The 26917-nt window shown below is 41.4% G+C and overlaps 1 protein-coding gene across 2 annotated transcripts in view; it reads right to left on the bottom strand.

Annotated features, from left to right (window-relative positions):
- Positions 1-2054: 2054 nt before the first annotated feature.
- The window catches only part of rufy1 (RUN and FYVE domain containing 1), an 81103-nt gene continuing 56240 nt past the window's right edge, over positions 2055-26917 (bottom strand). For both annotated transcript variants that reach the window (XM_060836796.1, XM_060836797.1), the window contains 4 exons: positions 20599-20693; positions 20180-20228; positions 18498-18575; positions 2055-2989 (listed from right to left, as the gene is read on the bottom strand). In XM_060836796.1, the coding sequence (XP_060692779.1) occupies positions 2846-2989; positions 18498-18575; positions 20180-20228; positions 20599-20693 (366 nt within the window). In that variant the 3' untranslated portion in view covers positions 2055-2845. The remainder of the gene's footprint in view (positions 2990-18497; positions 18576-20179; positions 20229-20598; positions 20694-26917) is intronic.

The following is a 26917-nucleotide window of genomic DNA, read 5'->3' as shown; positions in this document are numbered from 1 at the left end:
ACTTGCCAGGGGCATTTCATAGCCCCTCCCAATTTCTTAAATACTTTTCTGCTGTTTTTACATTCCTCGGGGGTCTTGTTTTCAAAACCTCACACATGCTTTCTTTTTCTTTTTGACTAAACTCTCAATATCTCTTTAATCCAAGGTTCAGAATCTTGCATCCTTATTGTTCATCCTCACACGAACATGCTGGTCCTGAACTCTGGATCAATTGGCTTTTAAAAGACTCCCATCCACATCTCAGATGTGAATTTACCCTCAAATAGCAACCCCCAATCCATTTAATTTCTCCAGTTCCTGCCTAATACGATTGTAGCTTTCCTCTAATTTAGCACTTTTACCCAAGGATCTTATCTCTAACTACCTTAAACGTATGGACACTCTTCCTGAAAAACGTACCCCTGCTGCAACTTCAATCACCTGGCCAGCCTCAATCTCATATAGCCCCTTCCCGAGTTGGATTATCTACTTATTTCAAGACAGCCTCGTGGATACACCTAACATATTCTGTTCCAGTTAAGCCCCTGGCACTAACTCCCAGATACAATCAACACTGGGGAAGTTAAAATCACCTTTTTTTTAAATAAATCTTTCCATGATCTAGTTACATATCACTTCCTTCATCTCATGCTGGTTATTGGAAGGCCTAAAACACTATCATTGTGATTATACCTTTCTTACTCTTGAATTCTACCAGATGAAGGAACCCATCAAGATGTCCTCTCTAAATGCAACTATGACATTGTCCTTAATCAATAATGGACCTCCCCCATTTACTTTCCTTTCTATTTCCTTTAAATCATGGCAATGTTGAGCTGTCAATTGTCTTTTTTCATCTAAGTTTCTGTAGCTACCATATCATTGTCTGATGTACTAATGCTCATCTGTCTTACTGATTATAGTCCTTACATTAAAATTAATACACTTCAGACTGCTAGTCCCATCCATGTCTATTAACCTGGCCCTGCTGTTTTTTCTTGTTAGATTTAACATTGCCTTTCCCCTCAATCACACCACATCTAACCTACTGCTCTAGTTCCACCTCCCCCCACCATCTACTACTCCCATACAAACCAAAGACTAATTTGTCTTTTTCAAACTAAAAATCACACCACCAGGTTATAGTCCAACAGGTTTAGCTGGGAGCACACCAGCTTTAGGAACGTCACTCCTTAATCAGGTGATAAGGAGCGATGCTCCAAAAGCTAGTGTGCTTCCAATTAAACCTGTTGGACTATAACCTGGTGTTGTGAGATTTTAAAATTTTGTACACCCGACTCCAACACCGGCATCTCCAAATCATGACTTTTTCAAACTAGGTCTTTATACACAGAATTGAAATGTGCAGTGCAGGTGTTGTATTTTGTTATTTTCCTTGTGATTTTATTAAATAACAAACAATCTCAAACTTTGTTTAACACAAGAAAGCCTAGTTAAATTGGTTCCTTGTAAAACAAATACTTTGGAACTGTGCCAGGTATCAAAGAGTGAAGAGATGCCTTCTGTTCAGTTAACCTTGTTGCAACCAGTAAAGTTAGGGGCTTTGAATACAGAAAGGGAAGCATTCCTACAGGAATGCTAGGTAGGTTAGGTGCATTAGTCAAGGGAAGTGTAAAGTAAAGTAATAGGGTAGAGGAATGGGTCTGGGTGGGACACTGAGGGTCGGTGTGGACTTGTGGGGCCCTTTTCCACACTGTAGGGATTCTAAATTCCTCTCTCCTGTCTGGGAATACATCAACTGGGGAGGTGTTGTCCATAATCATAGTCCCCCAGGGGCTAGTCACAACACCCTGAAAACAACAAGCTGTAGTGACCATTCTCAACTTACATTTGAGATTTTAAATCTTGAGACGTTAGTAAACGCAGTTTCCTGTTCTTTGCTAGGTGACTGTAGATATATTTGCATGAGAATATTTTGTAAAGTTGCATATGCAGCTCTAATCAGTGAAAACAGCAATCTGAAGAGAATGAAACGGATCAGTTTTCTATTGAAGTGTTTATATTCAACTGAAGTATATAAGAAATATACAAATAGTACAGAGAAAGGATTTTATACATTCATTAGGACACCCAGTTGAATGATAAAGAGGAATCAACAAAAAAAAACATACAATTTTGTTTTGGTAAATATGCATGCACTTTTTAATCCGCATAATAGCAGATTCTTATGCATTGTTCTGGCAAAGTTGTGGTTTGACATTTGCAAAATGCAAGCAAGAGCGACGCTATTTTATTTCTAGCAGTGTAATAAGCCATATTATTAAATTCATACATGTAAATTCTACAGCTTCAATACAGGTATTGCAATTTGTTATGGAACAAAGGCACATGAAGCCATAAAAATAGCTCTGAAATACAAATATATTATGGCACTGCAAACATGAAAAATAATTCTAACTTCAACCAACATAATCAATTTTGTTGACCATAAGTAAGTGGAATTACATCAGTTGGTGGTAGTGTAATAATGGCCTACACAATTAAAAGTATTCTTGGGGAGATGAAAAGAAAGGGAAAAAAAACAAACAATCTGACATAGGGTTAATGGCATTTTATATCAAGAAAAAAATATATTCTGGACAGATTTTGTAATAAAGATTGTGTATTACCTTAAGAGTGAATTATCAACATTTTGATTACAATTCTAATATTCAATTTAAGTTGCAATTTGGTCAATAAGTTAATGCAAGCCCTTTAATTTGTCCAGTTACATGAAAATATTCAGATGAGTTCCAGAAAGAGATATTGGCATATAGAACTTAATTTCTTTAGTAGCTTTACTGATGCAGTAGAGCTTCAAAACAAAAAAGCTAGCACTAATGGCTGGTTATAAATTCAGTTGAATTCAGGAAACATTTGAAGAACACGTCTGTAGTAGTAGCGTATGGCAAGTGTCACAGACCCGCACAGGTTTAGGGTATGAAGGAAGTGCCAACTCATTGCTAGAACAGTTGTTGCAGAAGATATCACCACAGTTTCGACAGTGATGCTAATGGCAGAGAGAGAGAAAATAAGGAAAACATTAGAATAAGATGCATTTAACCCAACATGTTTAAAGATTGGATCTATCCCCTCCTCCCAGTTCATCAACCCACAATGGGATATCTTCTCATTTTTCTTAACTTGATCTGATGGCATTACATGATCCTAGAAAGTTTTGGAAGGCTATTCCAATGTGAGAGCCAGATCTGATTTCATTTTACAATCAGACACGTACTATGTATTCAGCAACTGAAACAATTTCAGAGCAGAAACCTTGATCACTTTTTCCTGCCATACCCAGCCAAGTAATGGAGTTCAGCTGCAGTAATTTTCGCAGTACACATTACGTTTTAGAAGGTCAGTGGAGCAGGACTCAACATGGATTCCCAATCTTGGTTTAGTCCAATTCCTCAGCCACCAGAAAATTCCAACAATATCATCTTTGCTTCAGCGTTAGCACTCTCTGAACAGAAAGACTGAGATTGGGATTATAATGCTGCATTGTTTGAAGTCATCGTCTTTCTAAATGAGTCAAAGCAAAGGTTGCCCTTCAATTTGAATATATAACTACTGACCCCAAATTCTAATTCTCAAAAATGCATCGTTTTACTTCTTTCCTCATTTTCATTTCAAACCCAAGTGTATCATATGGGTAGACTAACAGGTATTTATGCTGTAGCAACACACATTAATGTTTCATTAATGTAATAAAACATCCCTAGGCTTTGACAGAGCCCCTGAGAAGCAAAGTTTTTGTTTGAGCTGCATAAGATGATATTAGAGCAGATGAGCAAAGGCTTTCAAAGATTTAAGGAGCTTCTTGAACGGAGTTGTGCATGTGTAAGAGAAAGACACAGAGTCAGATTTGTTTCTGTGTGTCAGGGACGTTCAAGTACTTCTAAATAAAAAACATACTCGTAATATAGGAATTATGGCAGGCAACTTTGTGCACAGCAAGCTCCCAAAAGTAGTAAAAATGAGAATAGTAAATATTATCCAGGTATAAATCTCCTGTTATTCAAAAGAATGCCAGAAGACATTTTACTAGAGACCAAAAAAAACTGCAGATACTGGAATCCAAAGTAGACAAGAGGGAGGCTGGAAGAACACAGCAAGCTAAGCAGCATCAGGGGGTGAAGAAGTCGACGTTTTGGGTATAACCTTTCGTCAACTCCTCCACCTCCTGATGCTGCCTGGCTTGCCGTGTTCTTCCAGCCTCCAGCTTGTCCACATAGGACATTTTATATCCACTGACAAGAAGCAGATAAAGCCTTGGTTCAGTGTATCACTAGAAGGTAGGAGGTCTCAGTTCATTACTTGTTTTGCTAATTAGCTGACTTCAGTCAGGATACTGGCAGTAATTCATTAGTCTTCTGTGCCACAAACATTTACAAATAGAAATCAGCTATGATTCTCCACTCAACCTCAGAAATTCCTGTCAGCAACCATGAGCTGAATCTTTTTTTTCAGTAATTTCACAGAGTTTCAGGGAGGGTTTCTCTCCTTAAGGTTAGTGGGCTCTCTCCACTACCATCCCAAACTCAAATAATTAATTACTGATTTCACCCTAATGACACCCTTAATGACCAATGCTCACCCAAATCTACTACTCCCCATACTCAGAAGACCATGCCATTGCCAGGGTGTTATAGAATAGGTTAGCATCCTTGGTACCAATGCCATCTTCAAAAAGGTTCCTGTGCACCCAGACAAGCACAGTATGGTTTGTGACATTTGCCCTGAAATGTGGCAATAAGGGGAAATCAGAGCCATGTTAATAGGCAGGCATCTGGAATCTTGGTTAATGATGTGGTGCAGAGGAGAGGCCTCCCCCTCTTCCAAAGTTGACACAGGAAACTATTCTAGTTAACCCTGTCCACTATTCCAAAAGTGGCCTTGCCCACATTCTGTATAATCTCAATATGTCCCAACTCCCATACGCAAATGAAGGTGAGCATGGTAAACGAGTTGTTAACCACCCTACCTACCTGTGATGCAACTTTTAAAGAATCATGTACATGAACCTCTAGGTCTCTGTTCAACAACCCTAAGCAGGGCCCTACCATTAACTGTATAAGTCCTGCCCTTGTTTATTTTCCCAAAATGCAATCCCTTGCATTTATTCAGATTAAACGCCACCTCACTCAGCCCAGTGGCCCAATTGATCAAGATCCCTTTGTAATCTTAGATATGGAAAGCATGGCATTCTAACCAGAACTCTATCAACAAACACATTGGATTTGTATCCCATCTATCGCCCTCTGAGAAAAAGAGGAAATTACATCACCAACCCAAGGAAACAAACAAATAGAAAACGGGTCATACCATTATTGCTTTACTGGAGGCTCACTGATGACGATGTTACCTAGTATGGTGACGAAATGTCTGTAAACAAACCTTCCAGCTCAACAAGAAAACTTACACCCAGAACCTCAACCAGAGCTATAAAATCTTTTCCAAACTCGCTAATATGACTTCCTCCTTATTATTGATTGGAACTTCAATATATCTTTATTCATCCATTGTTCCCTACTCTTTCTACTCTTCGTTCTTAATAGAGAGACATAATGCCTCTGAACTCTAGTGTTCGCACTTTTGAAAGCCTCCCACTTGTCAGTGGGCCCTTTACCTGAAAACAGTTTACCCCAATCAACTTTTGAAAGTTCCTGTCTCATAAGGCCAAAATTTGTCTACTCTAAGAACTTTAATGTTTATACAAGGTCTATCCTTTTCCATAACTAATTTTAAAAATAGAACAATAATCACTCATTCAACAGACATCATAGGTGGACATGCCAGGAGCAGCACCAAGCATACCTGAAAAATGAGGTGCCAACCTGATGAAACTGTCAAACAGCATTACGAAAAGTGACAGACAGAGCCAAGCGATCCCAAAACCAAGTGATCAGATCGAAGTTTTGCAGTCCTGCTACATCCAGTCATGAATGCTGATGGACAATTAAACAACTCACTAGGAGGCACAGACAGCTCCAGAAATATCCCCATCCTCAATGATGAAGAGCCCAGAACAGTGCAAAAGATAAGGATGAAGCATTTGCAGCAATCTTCAGGCAGAAATGCTGAGTAGATGGTCCATCTTGGCCTCCTGCAGTGGTCCCCAGTATTACAGATATCAGTCTTCAGCTAATTAGATTCACTCTACAAGATATCCAAAAATAGTTGAAGACACTAGACACTGCAAAGGTTATGGACCCTGACAACATTCTGGCAACAGTACTAAAAGACTTGTGCTCCAGAACTTGCCACTGTCCTTATGGAGCTGTTCCAGCACACTTACAACACTGTCATCTACCTGACAATGTGGAAAATTGCCCAGGTATTTCCTGCACATATAAAGTAGGTTAAATACAACCCAGCCAATTACTGCCCCTTCAGTCTATTCTCGGTGATCAGAAAAATGCCCTTGAAAATGGTTTAGCAAGATAGTCAGTTGTACTAATTGCTACAAAGCCTCAAAGAAATGAAACTGGACAGATCACTGTCATTGGCAGACACTGAAGAAGGCAACGGCAGAAACAGACCTTGCAGGGTCCTCCTTATTAACATCTGGGAGCTAGTGTCAAAATTGGGAGAACTGTCTCACAGACTAGTCAAACAACAGCCTGACAGTCGTAATCACAGAATCTTACCTTACAAAGACCCAGATAACACCATCACCATCCCTGGATATGTCCTGTCCCACCAGCAGGATAGACTCAATATAGGTGGCGCACAGCGGTGTACGGTCAAGAGGGAGTTGCCCTGAGTGTCCTCAGGATTGACTTCTGATGCCATTAGTGTCTTGTGGCTTCAGGTTAAAGATGGGCAAGGAAACCTCCTGCTGATTACCATGTACCATCCTTTCTCAGCTAATGAATCAGTACTCCATGTTGAGCAACACTTAGAGGAAGCACAGGGGAGAGGATGACATGGGCTCTAAACATTGTCTGGGTCAGGGATTTCAAGATTGGCTCTATAGCATTACACAGATTGAGCTGGTCGGGTCCTAAAGGACATAGCTGCTAGTCTGGCTCTGCAGGAGGTCGCGAGGGAACCAAGAGAGAAAAACATACTCTGCCTCATCCTTATCAATCTGCTAGCTGCAGAAACATCTATTCATGACAGTATTGGTAAGACTGACCACCACACACAGTCCTTGTGGAGATGAAGTTCTGCCTTCACATTGAGAATTACCTCCATCCTATTGCGTGGCACTATTGCTGTGCTAAATGGGACACACTTCGAACAGATCTAGCAACTCAAGACTGGACATCAACACGGCACTGTAGGCCATCAACACTAGCAGAATTGTACTCCAGCACAATCTGTAACTTCATGGCCTGGCATAATCATCCACTCAACCATCATCAAGCAAGTGGAACGACCCTAGATCAGAGAGTGTGTGTAGGAGACCATGCCAGAAAAAGCACTAGGCATACCTGAAGATGAAGTGTCAACCTGGCGAAGCCACTAAACGGGACAACTTGCACCCCAAACTGCATCAGCAGCCAGTGATAGGCAGAGCTAAATGATCCCACAACCTACTGATCAGATCTAAGTTCTGCAGTCCTACTACATCCAGTCATGAATGGTGGTGGATAATTAAACAACTCACTGGAAGAGGTAGCTCCACAAATGTCCACATCCTCAAATGATGGAAGAGCCCAGCACATCAATGCAAAAGACAAGGCTGAAGCTTTCACAGCAATCTTCAGGCAGAAGTGCCAAGTGAATGATCCATCTAAATGTCCTCTAGTGGTCTTCAGCCAGTTCAATTAACTCAATGTGATACAAGAACTGGATACTGGAATGACTATGGGCCCTGACAACATTCTGGCAATAGTACTGAAGATTTGCACTCCAGAACTTGCTGCTCCCCAGCAAAGCTGTTCCAGTGTCATTTCAACAATGGTATCTAACCTCACAAATGTGGAAACTTGCCCAAGTATGTCCTGTACATAAAAAGCAGGACAAATCCAATTACTGCCCCAGTCTACTCTTGATCAGTAATGTGATGGAAGGTGTTTTCAATAGCACTATCAAGCAGCACCAGATCAGCAATAGCCTACGCAGTGATGCTCAGTTTGGGTTCCACCAGGGCCACTCAGGTCTAGACCTCATTACAGCTTTGGTTCAAACATGAACAAAAGAGCTGAACTCCAGAGGTGAAGTGAAAGTGACAGCCCTTGACATCAAGGCTGCATTTGACGGATTGTGGCATCAAAGATCCCTAGCAAAACTGGAATCAATGGAATCAGGTGGCAAACTCTGTTGGTTGAAGTCATACCTGACACACAGGCAGACAGTTGTGGTTGTTCGAGGTCAATCATCTCAACTCCAGGACATCTCTGCAGGAGTTTCTCAGGATAATGTCAGAGGCCCAACTATCTTCAGTTGCTTCATCAATGACATCCCCATCATAAAGTCAGAAGTGGGGATGTTCACTGATGATTACACAATGTTCAGCACCATTTGAGACGACTCAGACACTGAAACTGTCCATGTTTAAATGCAATAATGTGTGGACAACATCCAGGCTTGGGCTGACAGGTGGCAAGCAACATTTGTCACACAAATGCCAGGCTATGACCATCACCAAGAGGAGACAAACCAACTGCCCCTTGGCATTCAATAATGTTACCATCACTGAATCCTCCACTACATACATCCTGGGGGTCATTACTGACCAGAAACTCAACTGGACTCAGTGGCTACAACAACAGGTCAGACACTGGAAATGTTGCAGCAAATAAGTTGTCTCCTGCATGCTCAAAGCCTGTCCACCATCTACAAGGCACAAGTCTGGAATGTGATGGAATACTCATCACTTGCTGGATGAGTGCAGCTCCAACAATACTCAAGCAGCTTGACACCATGCAGGGCAAAGCAGCCCGCTTGATTGGCACTATATCCAAAAACATCCATTCCCTCCACCACCAACGCTCAGTAGCAGCAGTACATACTATCTACAAGACGCACTGCAGAAATTCAAAGATCCTCAGACAGCACCTTCCAACCCCACGACCACTTCCAGCTTGAAGGACAACAGCAGCAGATATATGGGACCGCCACCACAAGTTTCCCAAGCCACTCACCATCCTGACTTGGAAATATATCACAGTTCTTACACTGTCACTGGGTCAGAACCTTGGAATTCCCTCCCTCATCATTGTTGGTCAACTCACAGCAGATGGACTACAGTGGTTCAAGAAGACAGTTCACTACCACCACCTGAACCAAAAATGCCATCCTCCATTACCAACCCCAAATCCTTCCCACAGCACGTAAACCCTGGAACATTGTGCTGGCAGGCCTGTCCATCCTTCAGCCATATTTCTGGAATAGCTATGATGTTCCAGTTTCAAGTTCCTATACAGGTCCTGAGCTCATCTGCTTTACCTGTAAGGCCCCTTGCAATGAAATATATGCAGTTTAATTCAGTTATCTAGTTCTGACTTTTTTTTAAAATTCAGAACCTTCATAAATCAATCAATATATTTGCACAACTATTTAGGATCCCCCAACTAGTTTAAAGGCTCTCAACTGGCACTAGCAAATCTCCCCACCAGGGTATTGACCTCCTTCCAGTTCAGGTGAAACCCATCCCTTTTGAACAGATTGGAATCTCTTCTGGGACAGAAACAGTGATTCAAAGATCTGAATCCTTGTCCACTACACAATCTCCTCAGCCGTTGATTTATCTGCCCTATCTTCTTATTCCTCCTCTCACCAGTGTGTGGCACAAGGAGTAATCCTAAGATTACTACCTTTGAGGTGCTGCTTTTTAACCTTCTCCCTGACTTCCTGAATTTACTCTGCAAAGCCTAAACCCTTTCCCTAATTACATTGCTGTGACCAGAGTGTACAGGTTCTCACTCTCCCCTCTGATAATATGCTGCAACCGTTTTGAGATGTGCTTAACCCTGGCATGAGGGAGGCATTGTACAATCCTGAACTCACGCTCATGGCTGCAGAACCTCTGGTCTGTGCCCCTGCCAGGAGAATCCCCTGTAACTCTTCACATTCCCTGCCTAACACAAAAATTTATTCTTGGTGCCCAAGATGTGGCTGTCACTTCTGTTTTCATTTAAAGGTTTACCTCCACAGTCCCCAAAATGGTCTCTCAGAGGGGAATAGCCACAGAAGACTCCTGAACTACTTTCGTATCTCACCTGATGGGTGACTCATTTATCTGCCAAACCTGCTGTGTAACCACTTCTTTAAATCTACAAAACATCATACGCCATGCTGCGTCAGTGATTCTAGAACATAGAAAAATACAGCGCAGTATAGGCCCTTTGGCCCTTGATGTTGCGCCGATCCAAGCCCACCTAATCTACACTAGCCCACTATCCTCCATAGGTCTATCCAATGCCCGTTTAAATGCCCATAAAGAGGGAGAGTCCACCACTGCTACTGGCAGGGCATTCCATGAACACTCGACTCGCTGAGTAAAGAATCCACCCCTAACATCTGTCCTATACCTACCACCCCTTAATTTAAAGCTATGCCCCCTCACAATAGCTGACTCCATACGTGGAAAAAAGCTGACTCCATACGTGGAACTGCCTCTCCAGCTGATCCAAACAGCCTGATGAAATGGATCCAAACACCCCTTCTGCAGACATTGTTTCCAGAGACAGTCAACTGTTCCATAATTTTCCAAATCCAACAGGAGAGGCATACTATTCTAGTGACTACCATAATTGCCCCGTAAAATCTGCTCACTTAGATTTGCCTGAAAAGACACTCACTTTTCTCAAATACAATGTTTGCAGACTGATTACTGCTGATCCACTGCTGGGGAAAAAAAACAAACTACATTCTACAAAGCCTAAAAAAGTCTTTAAAAATTAAAAAAAAACTATCCTACCCTTCCCCACAGTTTTTAAACTTTAAACTTACAGAAGAGAAAATAAATAAAATCAAATCTTAAAAATCAGCAATTAGCTGAATTTTCCAACAAAAAACAGCTTCCTCCTCAAATCCTCAATCAGTTAGTTCTCAAATCTCTGGTCTGAGTAAAGCAATGTTGTTCCCCTCTTATTTAAACTGCTAATACTGAAACCTTGACAAACAAGTTGTAAAAAGGTCAAGCTTCCAAGTTATGGAACTGTGACAACGACGACGACAACAACACACTACAGAGCTATCAATACTTCAACAAAACAAGTTGACAACCTCTCCCACAATCTCTGTAATGCAATTTCTCCTTCCTTATTTCCTTCCTTTGGACTGTAAAAGTTCCATACATCATTTTAAATGAAAAATTCTGCTTCTGCTCTAGGAAAACCAGAGGAAAATCACAAGAACCTTGAAACTCAAGAGCATCCAAGATCCACACAACTCTACTTCTACTATTTTTTTTAAAAAGTATCTGTTACAGCACTTACCCATGTAAAATCCTCCCTCAGTTACACTCACCCAAGCTCCCACCCTCTTAACTCTACATGGTCTCTGTACTGCCTACTCACACACTTAGGACCTTTCACTACTTTACCCCATGAATACCCACCCATTCCATCAATCTGTCTCTTTCTAACATCCAGGTTATGATCAAGATGAGTGAGCACAGACTTTAAGCAGGCAACTGCCAAGGTGGGCCAATTCAGAGTTGGGTGCATATCCCTCCATGTAAAATATACTTGCAGCAGCTGTTCAATGTAAGTTGCCAGCCTGTTCTGAAGTGCAGCATTAAAATGCAAAAAAATGTCCTGTAAATGAAAAGTACCATGGGGTCTTGAGACTGGCAGGCATCAGCGTCTGTCAACATGGAGCAAGTGCAGCCAGTGCCCCGACATTGTTTGTAGGGTGTCCAAAATGGCAGTCTGGTAGAGCTAATAGCAAGCTGAAGTCACCAGATATCAGCTCTGACTTTCAGGTGAGGAATTCTCGACATCTAGTTTCCGGATTATGGTGGTAGGATAGGAAGCTGCATATTAGTCAGGCAATGAGGCCAATAATAAGCAATAATCCCAATTCATCAGCCTCACACCACTGCCTAGCAAGAACCCTGTCCAGAACTTAGTTGGAAAATTTGAATCTTTTTAAAGATATTAATAGGAACAAGTAGGTAGACAGAACAATTATTTCTGTCAGTAGGGAAGTACAAGGCTAGAAGCCTAAAAATTAGCCAGACCTTTCAGGAGTGAAATTAAGAAACACTTGATGTTTGGAACTCTTCTGCTAATGTCAAGTGATGCTATATCAGTTATTACAAATCTGAGACTGATGGAATTTAGTGAACGAAAGATATAAGAACTATATTTCAAAGGCCAATATTTTGAAGTTAGGTCAGAAGATTAGACAATCTTACTGAATGGTAGAATGGTTTGAGAGATAAATGGCCTACTATTGGTCCAATATTCCTGTCCACTGGATGGATATTATAGTGACAGATGCTGACACCTGCTAGCCTCTCAAGAGCTGCATGGTAACTGCCCACTGCCAGAAATATCAGAGCCTCAACTAGCATTAGTCAATAAATATATCAAATAGACATGACTTTTTACAGTAAGAACATTTTTCAAGGATGGCTCTGGAACCATTCAATTTGAGCAAAAACCTTTGTATAATTCCCATTAGGAAGTCTAAATATTTGAAAAGTATATAGATGATTTGATTTTGGGAAAGACAGGAAGCGAAATGAAATAACACAAGTCAAAGTAATTTTGGGTAATCCCAGACATTTTTGGAAGTAGTTTATGGACTTGAACTCAGATCCAGAATTTGCTCGTTTATCTAATGCTCAGCATGACACTATAGACACATTAAGGCATTTTTACAAGTTTCATATGGTTTATTTCCTAATTCTCACTGCATTAGTGTGACGACACTATTGCTATAGAGGTGTATTTTGTCTTTTTTTCCTAATGTGGGTTTGAGCCGTAAGTGGCAAGCTGTCTCCTCCAGGCTAACAAACTAAACAGCTTGAGGCGCCTTGGAAGCTTTGGTTTTAAAAAAAATTTGAACAATTGACGCAACATGAATGGATGGAGTCAGGCTCCCACAGAACTAGGATTTTAGCTTACTTTTAGTCGTTTCTGAGTTTTGAAGTTGCCATATTTTTCTCTTAGCTGCCAGAATCATATGAAAAACCAACAGTTTTATTGACTTTGTCTTTGCCTAGAGCATGTTTATCCTATGTTACTATGTTGGAACAGTTGCTGTTTAACTGTAGTTAAAGTAATCTATTCTTGTGTCAGGTTTTCCAATAAAGGTACACCAATTCTTACATAGAACATTACAGCACAGGCCCTCGACGTTCTCACAGGTTGGTGCAACAATCTGAAGCCCATCTAACTTACACTATTCCAATCATCATCCATGTATTTATCCAATTACCATTTAAATGCCCTTAAGGTTGGTGAGTCTACTACTGTTGTGGTTCTTTTCGCCGAGCTGGGAATTTGTGTTGCAGACGTTTCGTCCCCTGTCTAAGTGACATCCTCAGTGCTTGGGAGCCTTTTGTGAAGCGCTTCTGTGATGTTTCCTCCCGAGAGGAAGAAAAGGACAACCATCTCCCATTCCTAGACGTGATGGTACAGAGAATACCTAACGGAGAATTCACCATAAAGGTATACAGGAAAGCCACACACATAGACCAAGTCCTGAACTACGAAACCAACCACCCAACACACACAAAAGAAGTTGCATCAAGACACTATTCAAAAAGGGCCACAATACACTGCAGTACACCAGAACTGCAAAGAAGAATACCTATATAATGTATTCGCCAAAAACGGATACCCGCGCAATTTCATCAACAGATGCCCAAGGGAAAGACAATGGAACGAGGACATGCCGCAACCCAAAGGACTAGCCATACTACCATACATCAAGAGCATTTCCGAACTGACATCCAGACTACTGCGACCACTAGGACTCATAGCACACAAACCAACAACTCACCAGGACGAAGGACCCATTACCCCGCATGAGCAAAACCAATGTAGTGTACAAAATCCAAAGCAAGGACTGCACAAAACACTACATAGGACAAACAGGAAGACAGCTAACGATCCGCATCCATGAACACCAACTAGCCGCGAAACGACACGACCAGCTATCCTTAGTAGCCACACACTCAGACAACAAGCAATATGAATTTGACTGGGACAACACTATTATAGGACAAGCCAAACAGAACAGCTAGGGAATTCCTAGAGGCATGGCATTCATCCACGATTCAATCAATAAGCACATCGCCCTGGACCCAACATACGGCCACTGCAGCGGACAGCTAGAACTGACAACCTGAAGCGGCAGATTCAAACCACTACAAATGCCGGAGGAAAGATCACAGAAGCGCTTCACAGGAAGCTCCCAAGCACTGAGGATGTCACCTAGACAGGGGATGAAACATCTGCAACACAAATTCCCAGCTCGGCGAACAGAACCACAACAACGAGCACCCGAGCTACAAATCGTCTCACAAACTTTGAAGTCTACTACTGTTGCAGGCAGGGCATCGCACGTCCTTCCTACTCTGACATTTATCCTAAATCTGTCAGTCCTCAATTGCCCCAAAACAGATTCTTGCGGTATACCACTAGTAATTGAACTCCAGGATGACCATTTCCCATCAACCACCACCCTCATTCTTCTTTCTGCTAACCAATTTCTGATCCAAATCGCTAAATCGCCCTCAATCCCCTTCCTCCGTATTTTCTGCAATAGCCTATCATGGGGAACCTTATCAAACACTTTACTGAAATCCTTATACACATCAACTGCTTTACCCTCATCTACCTATTTGGTCATCTTCTCAAAGGACTCAAAAGGTTCATGAGGCACAACCTACCCTTCACACAACCGTGTCGACTATCCCTAATCAAATTATTTCTTTTAGATGATTATAAATCCCCTCTCATAATCCTTTCCAACACTTTAACCACAACTGAAGTAAGGCTCATTGGTGTATAATTATCAGGGTTGTCTCTAATCCCCTTCTTGAACAAGGGGACATTTGCTTTCCTCAATTCTTCAGTCACTATTCCTGTAGATTCTTCTTTCTTTAGCTTGTATTTTAACTATAGGTTAAGAATAGTGTGTTTTGCTTAAAGTCAAGTAAAGCCAAGTCAACAACAGCTGGAGCACTGCAAATGCTGGAGATCAGAGCTGAAAATGTGTTGCTGGAAAAGCGCAGCAGGATTCCTGAAGAAGGGCTCATGCCCGAAACGTCGATTCTCCTGCTCTTTGGATGCTGCCTGACCTGCTGCGCTTTTCCAGCAACACATTTTCTGCCCTTTGAAACCATATAGGATGAAGCTTCCCTGTTCAATGCACATTGGTTGGGAAAGGAAGCCAGCAGGATATATTGCAAACATCATGGTGTGACAAGCTGGTAGCACAGAAATATGACCAATCTACTCGACATTGCCATCTTGAAGATCTGTGGAGACAGATCAACTCAGCCATTCTTCTGATCATTTTACAATCAGAATGTACCAAAAGCATCAACTACTGTGACAGCTAGAGTTACAGCAGCACTAACAGGAGCTGGCGGAGCACAACCTGCGAAAGACAGCTCATGAAGAAATAAAAGCAAAGGTCTTTTTATCTGCTTGTGATGTGAAATGAGGAGACAGGAATCCTTGATGAGATTCCCAGTTGCTGCATTAAATCTATGCACTTACTACTCTAACAAAGTACTGCCACAGTCTGGGATTCAAGGAGGCCTGTGATTCCCTTCAATACGGAGCAGTCAAATTGGAAGAGGCTCCTCAGGCCTGTGATATCTCACCTGATGTCATTAGTCCCATTTCTGCAACCCCCCACCCCCCCCACCTTCTCTCCCCTGTCCTGTACAATGTTAGGATCCGACACTGTACTTTTACAATTCCTACAAATTCATTGAGAAAGTTTCCACCATCATAAAGTGCAAAAATGCTCATACTTCCTCATTAAGCTCCTCCCAGGAATGGGGTAGTTACCTCTCATTATTCATTAGACGTAGTACAGGCATGGACATTCCTGATGTAGTAAGACATTAAAAGTATTCTGAGGGGGGCAGAATTTCCTTGGAAAATGCTGCAATGCAAAAAACCAATCATGCTGGGACTTTGCAGGGAAGGGAGACTACTGCAAACATTAGAACCCTGAAGTACGTATCAATTTACACGTCACCTTTCTATACACTAATGAAACACCTATGCCACCAACTTGTCCTCAGAATTTATTTGCCTACCACAACAGAGTGAACACCTGGCATATAGAGTGGAGGTTGGAGGAATCCTGTTGACTGGTATGCCCTGGTGACTTCGAAGATACTGACAGGGTATCATCAGTGGCCTTAGAAACTGGAGCACCAGAGTCTCTTGCAAAGTTGCAGGTAAACCTTACTTGACCTGATCTGCAGTCACTTGGGTCAGTGTAGGTTTGGAGAAGAACAGGGAATCTTCTGAACACCCAGAGATAAAAAGGTCCCAGTGTATCTGTCAATCTTCTTCTAAGAGCCTCCTGGCATCACTGTTCTCTCTAGCAATCCTCAATATCAGAAACCTCAGATTTCATTGACTTCGGACATGTTAGTGATGTGATCACTGGATTGTGCCCATTAGCACCCCACTACAAATATACACTGAAGTCAGAGGATCTGTGCCAGAGAAAGGGAGGCAAATGCCCTGCCAGTGTGCCTTGAGGTCTCAGAAGTTCCGCCCTCAGGAGGTACAAAGTGCTGAAGACCTTCAGGGGCCACGTCAGTTTTGCGGAAGAAAAATAACTAGTCGGTGAAGAAATAAAACCTTTCACGTAGTGTAAATGCAAGAATGGCTGCATTTCTAAAAGGATTGTATTAGATTAGATTAGATTAGATTAGATTCCCTACAGTGTGGAAACAGGCTCTTCGGCCCAACTAGTCAACACCAACCCTCAGAAGATTAACCCACCCAGTGCCATTCCCCCTAACTAATGCACCTAAACTCTATGGGCAATTTAGTATGATCAATTCACCTAACCTGCATATCTTTGGACTCTCGGAGGAAACCGGAGCACCCAGAGGAAACCCACGCAGACACAGGGAGAATGCAAACTCCAGACACATCGCCAGAGGCTGGAATTGAACCCAGGTCCCTGGTGCTGTGAGGCAGCAGTGCTAACCACTGGCCCACTGTGCCACCCAGGAGACAAGGATGCTCACAGGATTCATTAATGCATTGGCAGAGACTGGTCTTGATCCTCTTCAGTCAACCAGACTGCATTTTCTTCAAAGAATTGTTGATGACGCAGAGATCAAGAAACCCTCTGCTGGCATGGGCCATTATTTTAAAAAAATGTACCCACCTATCCCGCATAGACAGAGTTCAGTATGAAGGGAATATGTGCATGTGCACTTGAAGACCATTTTCAGCCTTGCTAAGTAGTGATCCATCCATCGTGAGTAAGTATGAAAGCAGTGTGTGGGAAATACTAGAAGATTGGTGGCATGACCAAATGACATTGCCAACACAGTGGTAACATTAGATTGAGTGATGGCCTTAAGATTGAAAAGGCGCAATGAGACAGTGGAACTTACCCTTGGAGAGGGTAGAGAATGTTTATCCCTTTCCTGCAGTAAGTCATGCTTTGTTTTTAGGCTGCTGGAAGTCACTGACTTCACATGCAACTTGAGTCTAGGCTTCCACAAACCAATGAGGTAACTTCGTTTGATAGAAGGAGAAGGACCTGCTTTCTAGTTCAGCTGGCCTGGAGCAGAGCATTCAGGGGAGGCATGTAGAGAGAAAAAGGGCCAAGTGGCCTTTAACTACCATAACGTTTGACCTTGGAAGGTTGGGAGAGGCAAGAACTTCCACTCATCATTGGCATCTGATTTAACATTGAAGTTGGCATAAAATTGCTTGAATATAAAATGTACTGAGAAGCAAATAGTCACTAAATGTTCACCAAGGGCCATGTGAATGTAATGCTATCCAAGATGCTTGCCACCATATTTGAACTGCAGAAGGGAAAATTCTGGTCTAGGTCATTGAACAGCATAGCAAAGGGAGCACGGGATGCTCAAGACATTTTTCCTGTCTAGGATTTGTGTAGCTTAGGAAAATCAGAAGGACAAAATTTCTCACTTTCCTTGCTCTCCCCATCCAACATCATTACGGATGGGATAGGAGTTATTCAATAGCCTGAGGGGCTAGATATTAGATACAGTGTTTGCACATACAGTATTAGGAACAGGTGTCAATGTAACTCGAAAGTTGGACTATATCAAATGGGACCAATTTCCAAAGTACACCAAGTTGCAACAGATGAAGTAACCATGAACACTGAGGAAGGGTAAATGAGGGAGATGTGTGCTCAAGTTATGTAGTGTAGAAAACAAATATTACTGCTTCAATCTTGCAGTGAATTAAAGAAGGAGGCTAAGATGATTAATAGCTAACATTACCTTTAAAGAAATTCTAGTTCTTAGAATTGGCAATATTACATTCCAAAGCATGAGATATTACATTCTCAGTCCTAGAGAATAGCAAATAATTAGTTAAACTGGGTGAAAAATTCATAATTTATTTGAGCAGTACCTTTCTTCTTGAGATTGAAAATTCTTTCTCACATTGTTTGCAGGATGTTGCTTCATCATCTTTCAGCCAGGCATTTCCCTACCAATAAAAGAAGTTTTACATCATAGCTCACAAAACATAGAACAGTACAGGCCCTTCGGCCCTCAAAGATGTGCTGATCTTTTATCCTGCTCGGAGATCAAACAAACCGACATACTCTTCATTGTACTATCTTCCAGGTGCCTTTCCAAGAGTGGCTTAAATGTCCCTAAATGTATCTGACTCCACTACCACTGCTGGCAGTGCATTCCACACACCCACCAGTCTCTGCGTGAAGAACCACTTTTGACATCTCCCCTAAACCTTCCAATCACCTGAAAAATTATGCCCCATCGTGGTAGCCATTCTGTCCTGGGAAAAAGTCTGACTATTCACTATGTCTCTCATCATCTTGTATACATCTACCAATCACCTCTCACATTTCTTTGCTCCCATGAGAAAAGCCCTAGCTCCATCTATCTCCAGTCCAGACATCATCCTGGTAAATCTCCTCTGCACCCTCTCTAAAGCTTCCATATCTTTCCTATATAATGAGGTGACAAGAACTAAACACACTATTCCAACCAGGGTCTAATCAGGTCTCTATAGAGCTGCAGCAGAACCTTGTAGCCCTTGTAGTGGGTTAATTGCAACCACTAACGAAAGCCAACACACCATACACATTCTTAACAACCCTATCAACTTGGGTGGCAACTTTCAGGCATCTATGGATGTGTACCCAAGATCACGCTGTTCCTCCATACTGCCAAGAATCCTGTCTTAACCCTGTATTCTACATTCAAATTTGACTTTCTATAGTGAGCTCAACCTGCCACTTATCAGCCCTGTTCTACAACCTATCAATGCCCCGTTGCAACCCACAACAGCCCTCCACACTATTCACCGTTTGTGTCATTGGCAAGCTTACTAACCCACCCTTCCACATCCTCATCCAAGTCAAGTCATTTATAAAAACACAGGTCCCAGAACAGATCCCTGTGGAACATCACTGGTCACCAAGCTCCAGGCTGAATATTTTCCATCTATGACCACCCTGTGTTTTCTATGGACCAGCCAATTCTGTACTCAGATAGCCAAATTTCCCTGTATCCCATATCTCCTTATTTTCTGAATGGGCCTATCATGGGGAACCTTTTCAAATGCCTTGCTAAAGTCCATGTATACCACATTCACTGCTCTACCTTCAATTTGTTTTGTCACACCTTCAAAGAACTCAAGGCTTGTGAGGCATGACCTGCCCCTCACAAAGCCATGCTGACTATAATCTAATCAAACTATGGTTTTCCAAGTAATCATAAATCCTGTCTTTTAGAATCCTCTCCAATAATTTGCCCACCACAGATGGAAGACTGACTGATCTAATTCCCAGTATTATCAGCATAATGGTGATCAACTAGTTGGGTGTTACATTCCATTTATTTAGTTAAGCATTTTAATTCATGCAGGTTTTCTACAAAAGACAAGATAATCTTGATCATAACATTAAAACATTAACATTACCTCGACAAAACACCAAGTTGAATTGTTTGTGTCAAAGAAACCACCTTGAAAAATACAATTTACACAGATGGGCAAACAAACGCTCATCTTGATAATTCAAAGTTCTAACAAATTGCAAAGATTTTGCTGCCAGAGAAAAGTACCTTTAATGCTTTATTAACCTCTTTAATGTCCTCCATTTTCAATTTTGATCTGGGGGAAACAAAAAAGTTAAACATCATTTATAATGCCGGATCACTGATGTAGTTGTTTAAAAATCGGGTTGACAATTACTTACATTTCTAAAAGAAAAATTGTTCAAAACAGGAAATGTAGATTAAATTAATAAATAGTGGCAATTTTAAAAAGGTCAAAGTTTCCTGAATAATTTTAATTTTTGTGAATATTGAAATCGACATTAAAGTTTCTAATTAATTTAGTACTTTAAATCAACACAAACACATCTCTGATTCCACTTAGCTAAGTATTATTTTCAATACTTTATGCTGTCTTTCACCTTAAGCAAAAGAGCAAAAACAAAGTTGAAAAAGCTTTATAAACACATTCAAAAAGAATGACTTACTGACTAAGATGGAGTCCCATTTCTTGTAGCGCCTGTTCCTGTTCTTCACAGATCTTGTGGAGCTCTTTTTTCTCATCTTGCAATGTCTGCATTTCCTGTAACAAAAAAAATCAACTCTGTTGATACCGCTAAATATTCCAATGCCAGATTCTAGTATGTGGAACATTAGATTAGATTAGACTTACAGTGTGGAAACAGGCCCTTCGGCCCAACAAGTCCACACCGACCCGCCGAAGCGCAACCCACCCATACCCCTACATTTACCCCTTACCTAACACTACGGGCAATTTAGCTTGGCCAATTCACCTGACCCGCACATCTTTGGACTGTGGGAGGAAACCGGAGCACCCGGAGGAAACCCATGCAGACACGGGGAGAACGTGCAAACTCCACACAGTCAGTTGCCCGATTCGGGAATTGAACCCGGGTCTATAGGCGCTGTGAGGCAGCAGTGCTAACCACTGTGCCACCGTGCCGCCCGTAAATTACTTTTATAAAAAAAAATCAAACAAAAGTGTAAATACTATCCACTGACTCAAATATATTCTCTGCATGAGAAAATCTCTGCTGGAACCTACCAAAGTGGTTAACTTTGTATTCATTGCCACTCATGGGCAAATGTCTGAATTTGGACCAGTTATGTGCACAATTCAGCTTTTAATCTATGACAAATACCACAACAGATGCCAATAAAACGTGAATCCTCATCACATAAGATACTAAATCTAAGATATCAAGAAACTGCTCACTAACAGATTAGGACTTTCATAACTGGGCTAAGTCTTGATTTGTCAGGCAAGAAGATATTTTATAGACTATAACAGAATAGACAATTTGTGATGTGTACAAGCAAAGATAAAAATGATCACTTATTGAAAACACAGCTGAATTCCTTCACTAAGGATCCCAGTTCTTAAGGAAGCCAACGGAGGAAACTTAAGACCATTAAAAGTCATTCCAGGTTCAAAACAACATGTTTGTCTGCCACACATTTTAAACTTGGTGTTCAGTTTGCTCAAACTTCAACATATTGCCTGCCTCATGCTTTCCTGAATAATCATTATTTTGAAGTAGACTCCTTAAGCAAAGGTTAAAAGGGAAAAGGGGGGTGGGAGGGGAAGCGAGAGCAAGGTGATGCCTTCCCATATGACTTTATGGTTTGGTAAATATATTTTTTCTATTCTCCAAATAATAAAAATGTCAAATATTAATGATCAAAATGAGAGAAGAATTGTGGAATAAAGATAAATTACACACAGAATCAATTCCACAGAAAAAATGAGGAAAATTATACCTAATTGACATATATTTTGGATAAAAGTTTTAACATGCTTATTTATCACAGTATGCAATTATGGATTAGTAGTTCTACAGATCTGAGTTCTGAAATGATAGAAATTGTATCTATAAATGATACAACCTAAATTCAATAATGGAATGAAGGTTGGATGGCACAACAGCTTTGAAAAAATTGTATTTTGAGCAATTCCTTTTGTTCTGGAACAAAGTTTCTGCTGGGCAAATAATTGCAAGCAACTTGGGAGATAACTACCAGAAATAAAACGTTTGGAACTAGGATTTGTTTTTAAAAAAAATGAAAGCTGTGAATGACAAGTGTTTGATTCCATCTCAAACAATAGACAAGGACTATCATATTCGTGTAAAGAAATCTGCAAAGTTATGGAAAAATGAACAGTTCTTGATAAGATGTAGAATAGGCCACCTGCATTCTAAAATAGAATAACTTGCTTTCTGGTCCGTCAATATACATGCAACTATTCAAGACGGGAAGTTAGACCACTTGTCTAGACAGGACACGAAGATGTGAATAATCTTTTTAAGAAGTTAGTAAAACCCTAACCTCTTAATGCTCAAGTTGCCTGGAACCATGTGTGTGAACGGAAAATCAGACTGTGGTTCCACGACAGAATTAAGCTTGAAATAATGACAGTTTATTAACACAAATAGTAACCCCAAATCTGAGATACAAGGAAATGCAGAGGGAAGAGATTGTGCTGAGCAAAGAAAAACACCTGTCTTCATTCCAGCAACTCAAACTCCACCTGGAGCAAAGCTACGAACTTAATTCCACAAGTAGCAACACACTAAAGCTGTTGCTATAAAGTTTAAAACTTTCATTTTGTTCAGCGTACCAAAACAGAACCATCAGGCCTTCAGTACTTTAGGTTTCCAATTCCTAGGGATGACATTTTGAACTCTAAAACCTTAAAAGCATATCACTTTTGAAATTACCTTGCCTGTGTGCGCACCATTGTAAATACATTTAACTGTTGAGAATTAATCATTTAGTTTCGATTTTTGTTTAAACCTGAACCAGAAAACCAGTCTTGTGTCTGTTTTTAAAGTCACAGTAATCAAGGAGTTAAAACAATTCCACTTCAGCGCAACCCCTAGTTTGGCCATTCAAGAGAGGGAAATTGGAAAAGATAACCCACCATCTTTCCTCTGTCCAGAAAAGGCTTAAATTTAAAGTAATACAGAAACTGAAATTACTGAGAAAGCTCAGCAAGTATAGTAGCATCTGTGGAGAGGAAGCAGAGTGAACATTTGAGCCAGTGACCCTTCTTCAGAATGAAATTAATTCTGCTTTTTCTTCAGAGTCTGCCAGACCTACTGGGTTCTCTGATATCCAGCATTCACAGTTCTTTGTGTTTTTAAAACAAAAAGCAAACTGATGTTGATTACACTTGAGGAAATCAGGAGGGCAAAAAGGGGACAAAAACGTAGCTTTGGCAAATAGGGTTAAAGAGAATCCAAAGGGTTTTTACAAATACATTGACAAAAAGGGTAACTTGGGAGTGAAAAGGGCCCCTCAAAGATCAGCAAGGCAGCCTGTGTGTGGAGCCACAGGAAATGGCAAAGATACTGAATGAGCATTTTGCATCAGTGCTTACTGATATAGAATGTGGGGAAATAGATGGTGACATCTTTAAAAATGTTCATATTACAGAGGAGGAAATGCATAAAGGTGGATAAGTTTCCAGGACCTGATCAGGTGTCCCCTAAAACTCGGTGGGAACCTAGCGAAGTGATTACTGGCTCCCCTGCTGAGACATTCATATCATCAATAGTCACAGGTGAGGTTCCAGGAGACTGGGGGTTGGCTAACGTGGTACTACTATTTAAGAAAGGAGGTAAGGACAAGCCAGGGAACTGTAGACCTGTGAGCCTGATGTCAGTGGTGGACAAGTTGTTGGAGGGAATCCTGACGGACAGGATTTACACATACTTGGAAAGGCAAGGACTGATTAGGGATAGTCAACATGGCTTTGTGCGTGGGAAATCCTGTCTCACGAACTTGATAGAGTTTTTTTGAAAATGTAACAGAGGATTGATGAGGGCAGAGCGGTAGATGTGACCTATATGGACTTCAGTAAGGCGTTCGACAAGGTTCCCTACGGGAGACTGACTAGCAAGGTTAGATCTCATGGAATACAGGGAGAACTAGCCATTTGGATACAGAACGGGCTCAAAAGGTAGAAGGTGATGGTGGAGGTTTGCTTTTCAGACTAGAGGTCTGTGATCTGTTGAGTGCTACAAGGATCGGTCCTGGGTCCACTGCTTTTTGTCATTTATATAAATGATTTGGATGTGAACACTGGAAGCATAGTTAGTAAGTTTGCAGATGACACCAAAAATTGGAGGTACAGTGGACAGCGAAGAAGGTGATCACAGATTACAATGGGACCTTGATCAGATGGGCCAATGGGCTGAGAAGTGGCAGATGGAGTTCATTTTAGATAATTGCGAGGTGCTGCATTTTGGAAAAGCAAATCATAGCAGGATGTATACACTTAATGGCAAGGTCCTAGGCAGTGTTACTGAACAAAGAGACCTTGGAGTGCAGGTCCATAGCTCCTTGAAAGTAGAGTCGCAGCTAAGTAGGATAGTGAAGGCAGCATTTGGGTATGCTTTCCTTTATTGGTCAGAGCATTGAGTATACGAGTTGGGAGGTCATGTTGCAGCTGTACAGGACATTGGTTAAGCTACTGTTGGAATATTGCGTGCAATTCTGGTCTCCTTCCTATCAGAAGGATGTTGTGAAACTTGAAAGGGTTCAGAAAAGATTTAAGGATGTTGCCAGGGTTAGAGGATATGAGCAAGGTGCAGAGGCTGACATATCTCATAGGCTGAGATAACATGAGCAAAGCAGAAACAGTAAGTTATGAGACAAAGTGCAAACAGAAGTACGAGAAGCAGTGATCTCCTGAGGTAAACAAAATTCCAAGAATCGTTCAGTGAAAAAGACTGGATAAGTCATAACACTTATCAGGATGCAACAGTTTTATTTTTGGCCAGAATGTTGCACATGCAGCAATCACACAGTACGGCAAGTTTCTAAATTAACATACTGATCAATTGACAAGGAGTAGTCTGAGACTGTCTGATACCAAATTAAGTAACTGTCTTCTGCCTGTAGAATTGAACTCCTTGCACTTTCGTCCAAAGCAAAGCACCTTTGCATAAGTCTGCAAACTGTCCTTTTTCTCCTTTTAGTAGGAGACTAAACTGGTTTCTAATTTTCCAGCCCTTTAAATTTATTTTGGATAGCTGAAAATGTGAGATAACATCATGCCTACTTGTGCTTGGCCTGCGTAGAACTTTTAGATTGGCCTGCTTTGCAAAGCTGCACAGCAAACATTGATTAAATATTTAACTGGCTAAATAAGAACTGCTGAATAGTAAAGATTAAAAAAATTTCACTCCCCTCCAGCTAACTTATTTCTGATTTACCACAACTGAAGGTACAATTTGGGCAGCCACACAACCAATTTACCAAAGGATATCTTAAACAGTTTGTCCAGAACAAAAAGTTTGTACTGATTTTCTCAAATGCCTCTGAGAAAGTTTCTCATAACAAGCTCTTGTTCAAATTTCACTAATATAGGAATCAGGGGGACATTGTTAAATGGGATCCAGCACTGCCTAACCAAGATGACAGAGTGATGTATAATAAAGAATCGTTCTTTCTCACGTGTCCCCTCTACAGTACCCACAGGAACGGTGTTGGGATCTTCCCAAACATTAAAGAATTGTCAATAAATTGCAAAAAAAAAACAGCGCATGACTATTTGCCAAACACTGCATGGTCTACACATCATGGAAAACTCAAAGCTCATACTAACTTATTTCAAAATAATCTTCTTAAATTGCTAACTCGGCAGAACCAATGCAGATGGCATTCAATACCAAAAATAATGCTTTGTCATGAACATGACCAATAAAAATGATCCAAACAGTTTCAAGTTCTCAAAATTAAATTCTGCAACAGATCAATACATAACCATATCTACAGGGTTCAGCTTCAATGGGGTTCCACAATCAGCTTTAGCATTCAAAGCAAATAAGATTCTTAGATTTTTGAAGCTGAATCTTTGGTAATGCAACATAATAACAATTACAATTTACCAAAAATTTGTTCATCCAGTCCTGGAGGATAGTATATGGGATCCTTATATTAGGAGAGATACAAATAAAAAAAACTCAGGTGATCCAAAAGATGTGTGTTACGTATGTCTGCATAAAATCAGTCTGTAAACTGACAGGTGTCACATCCTTGATCAAAGATTTGGAATGACAATCACCATAGCAAAGTGGGAGCAAAATAGTCTGGCCATGTTCTATAAAATATGAAATGACCTGGTGGAAATTAACAAAAGCAGCAGTGCTGCTTGACAACTCCCGGCACCTTCCCCTGCAACCGCAGGAAACGTAAAACTTGCGCCCACACCACCTCCCTCACTTCCCTCCAAGGCCCCAAGGGATCCTTCCATATCCGCCACAAGTTCACCTGTACCTCCACACACATCATCTATTGCATCCGCTGCACCCGATGTGGCCTCCTCTATATTGGGGAGACGGGCCGCTTACTTGCGGAACGCTTCAGAGAACACCTCAGGGATGCCCGGACTAACCAACCCAACCACCCCGTGGCTCAACGCTTTAACTCTCCCTCCCACTCCACCGAGGACATGCAGGTCCTTGGACTCCTCCACCGGCAAAACTTAACAACACGACGGCTGGAGGAGGAGCGCCTCATCTTCTGCCTGGGAACCCTCCAACCACAAGGGATGAACTCAGATTTCTCCAGTTTCCTCATTTCCCCTCCCCCAACCTTGTCTCAGTCGGTTCCCTCAACTCAGCACCGCCCTCCTAACCTGCAATCTTCTTCCTGACCTCTCCGCCCCCACCCCACTCCGGCCTATCACCCTCACCGTGACCTCCTTCCACCTATCCCATCTCCATCGCCCCTCCCCCGAGTCCCTCCTCCCTACCTTTTATCTTAGCCTGCTTGGCA

The sequence above is a fragment of the Hemiscyllium ocellatum genome, chromosome 16 (assembly GCF_020745735.1).
Source record: "Hemiscyllium ocellatum isolate sHemOce1 chromosome 16, sHemOce1.pat.X.cur, whole genome shotgun sequence".
Lineage (NCBI taxonomy): Eukaryota > Metazoa > Chordata > Chondrichthyes > Orectolobiformes > Hemiscylliidae > Hemiscyllium > Hemiscyllium ocellatum.
This window is presented reverse-complemented; position numbering and strand designations above follow the sequence as displayed.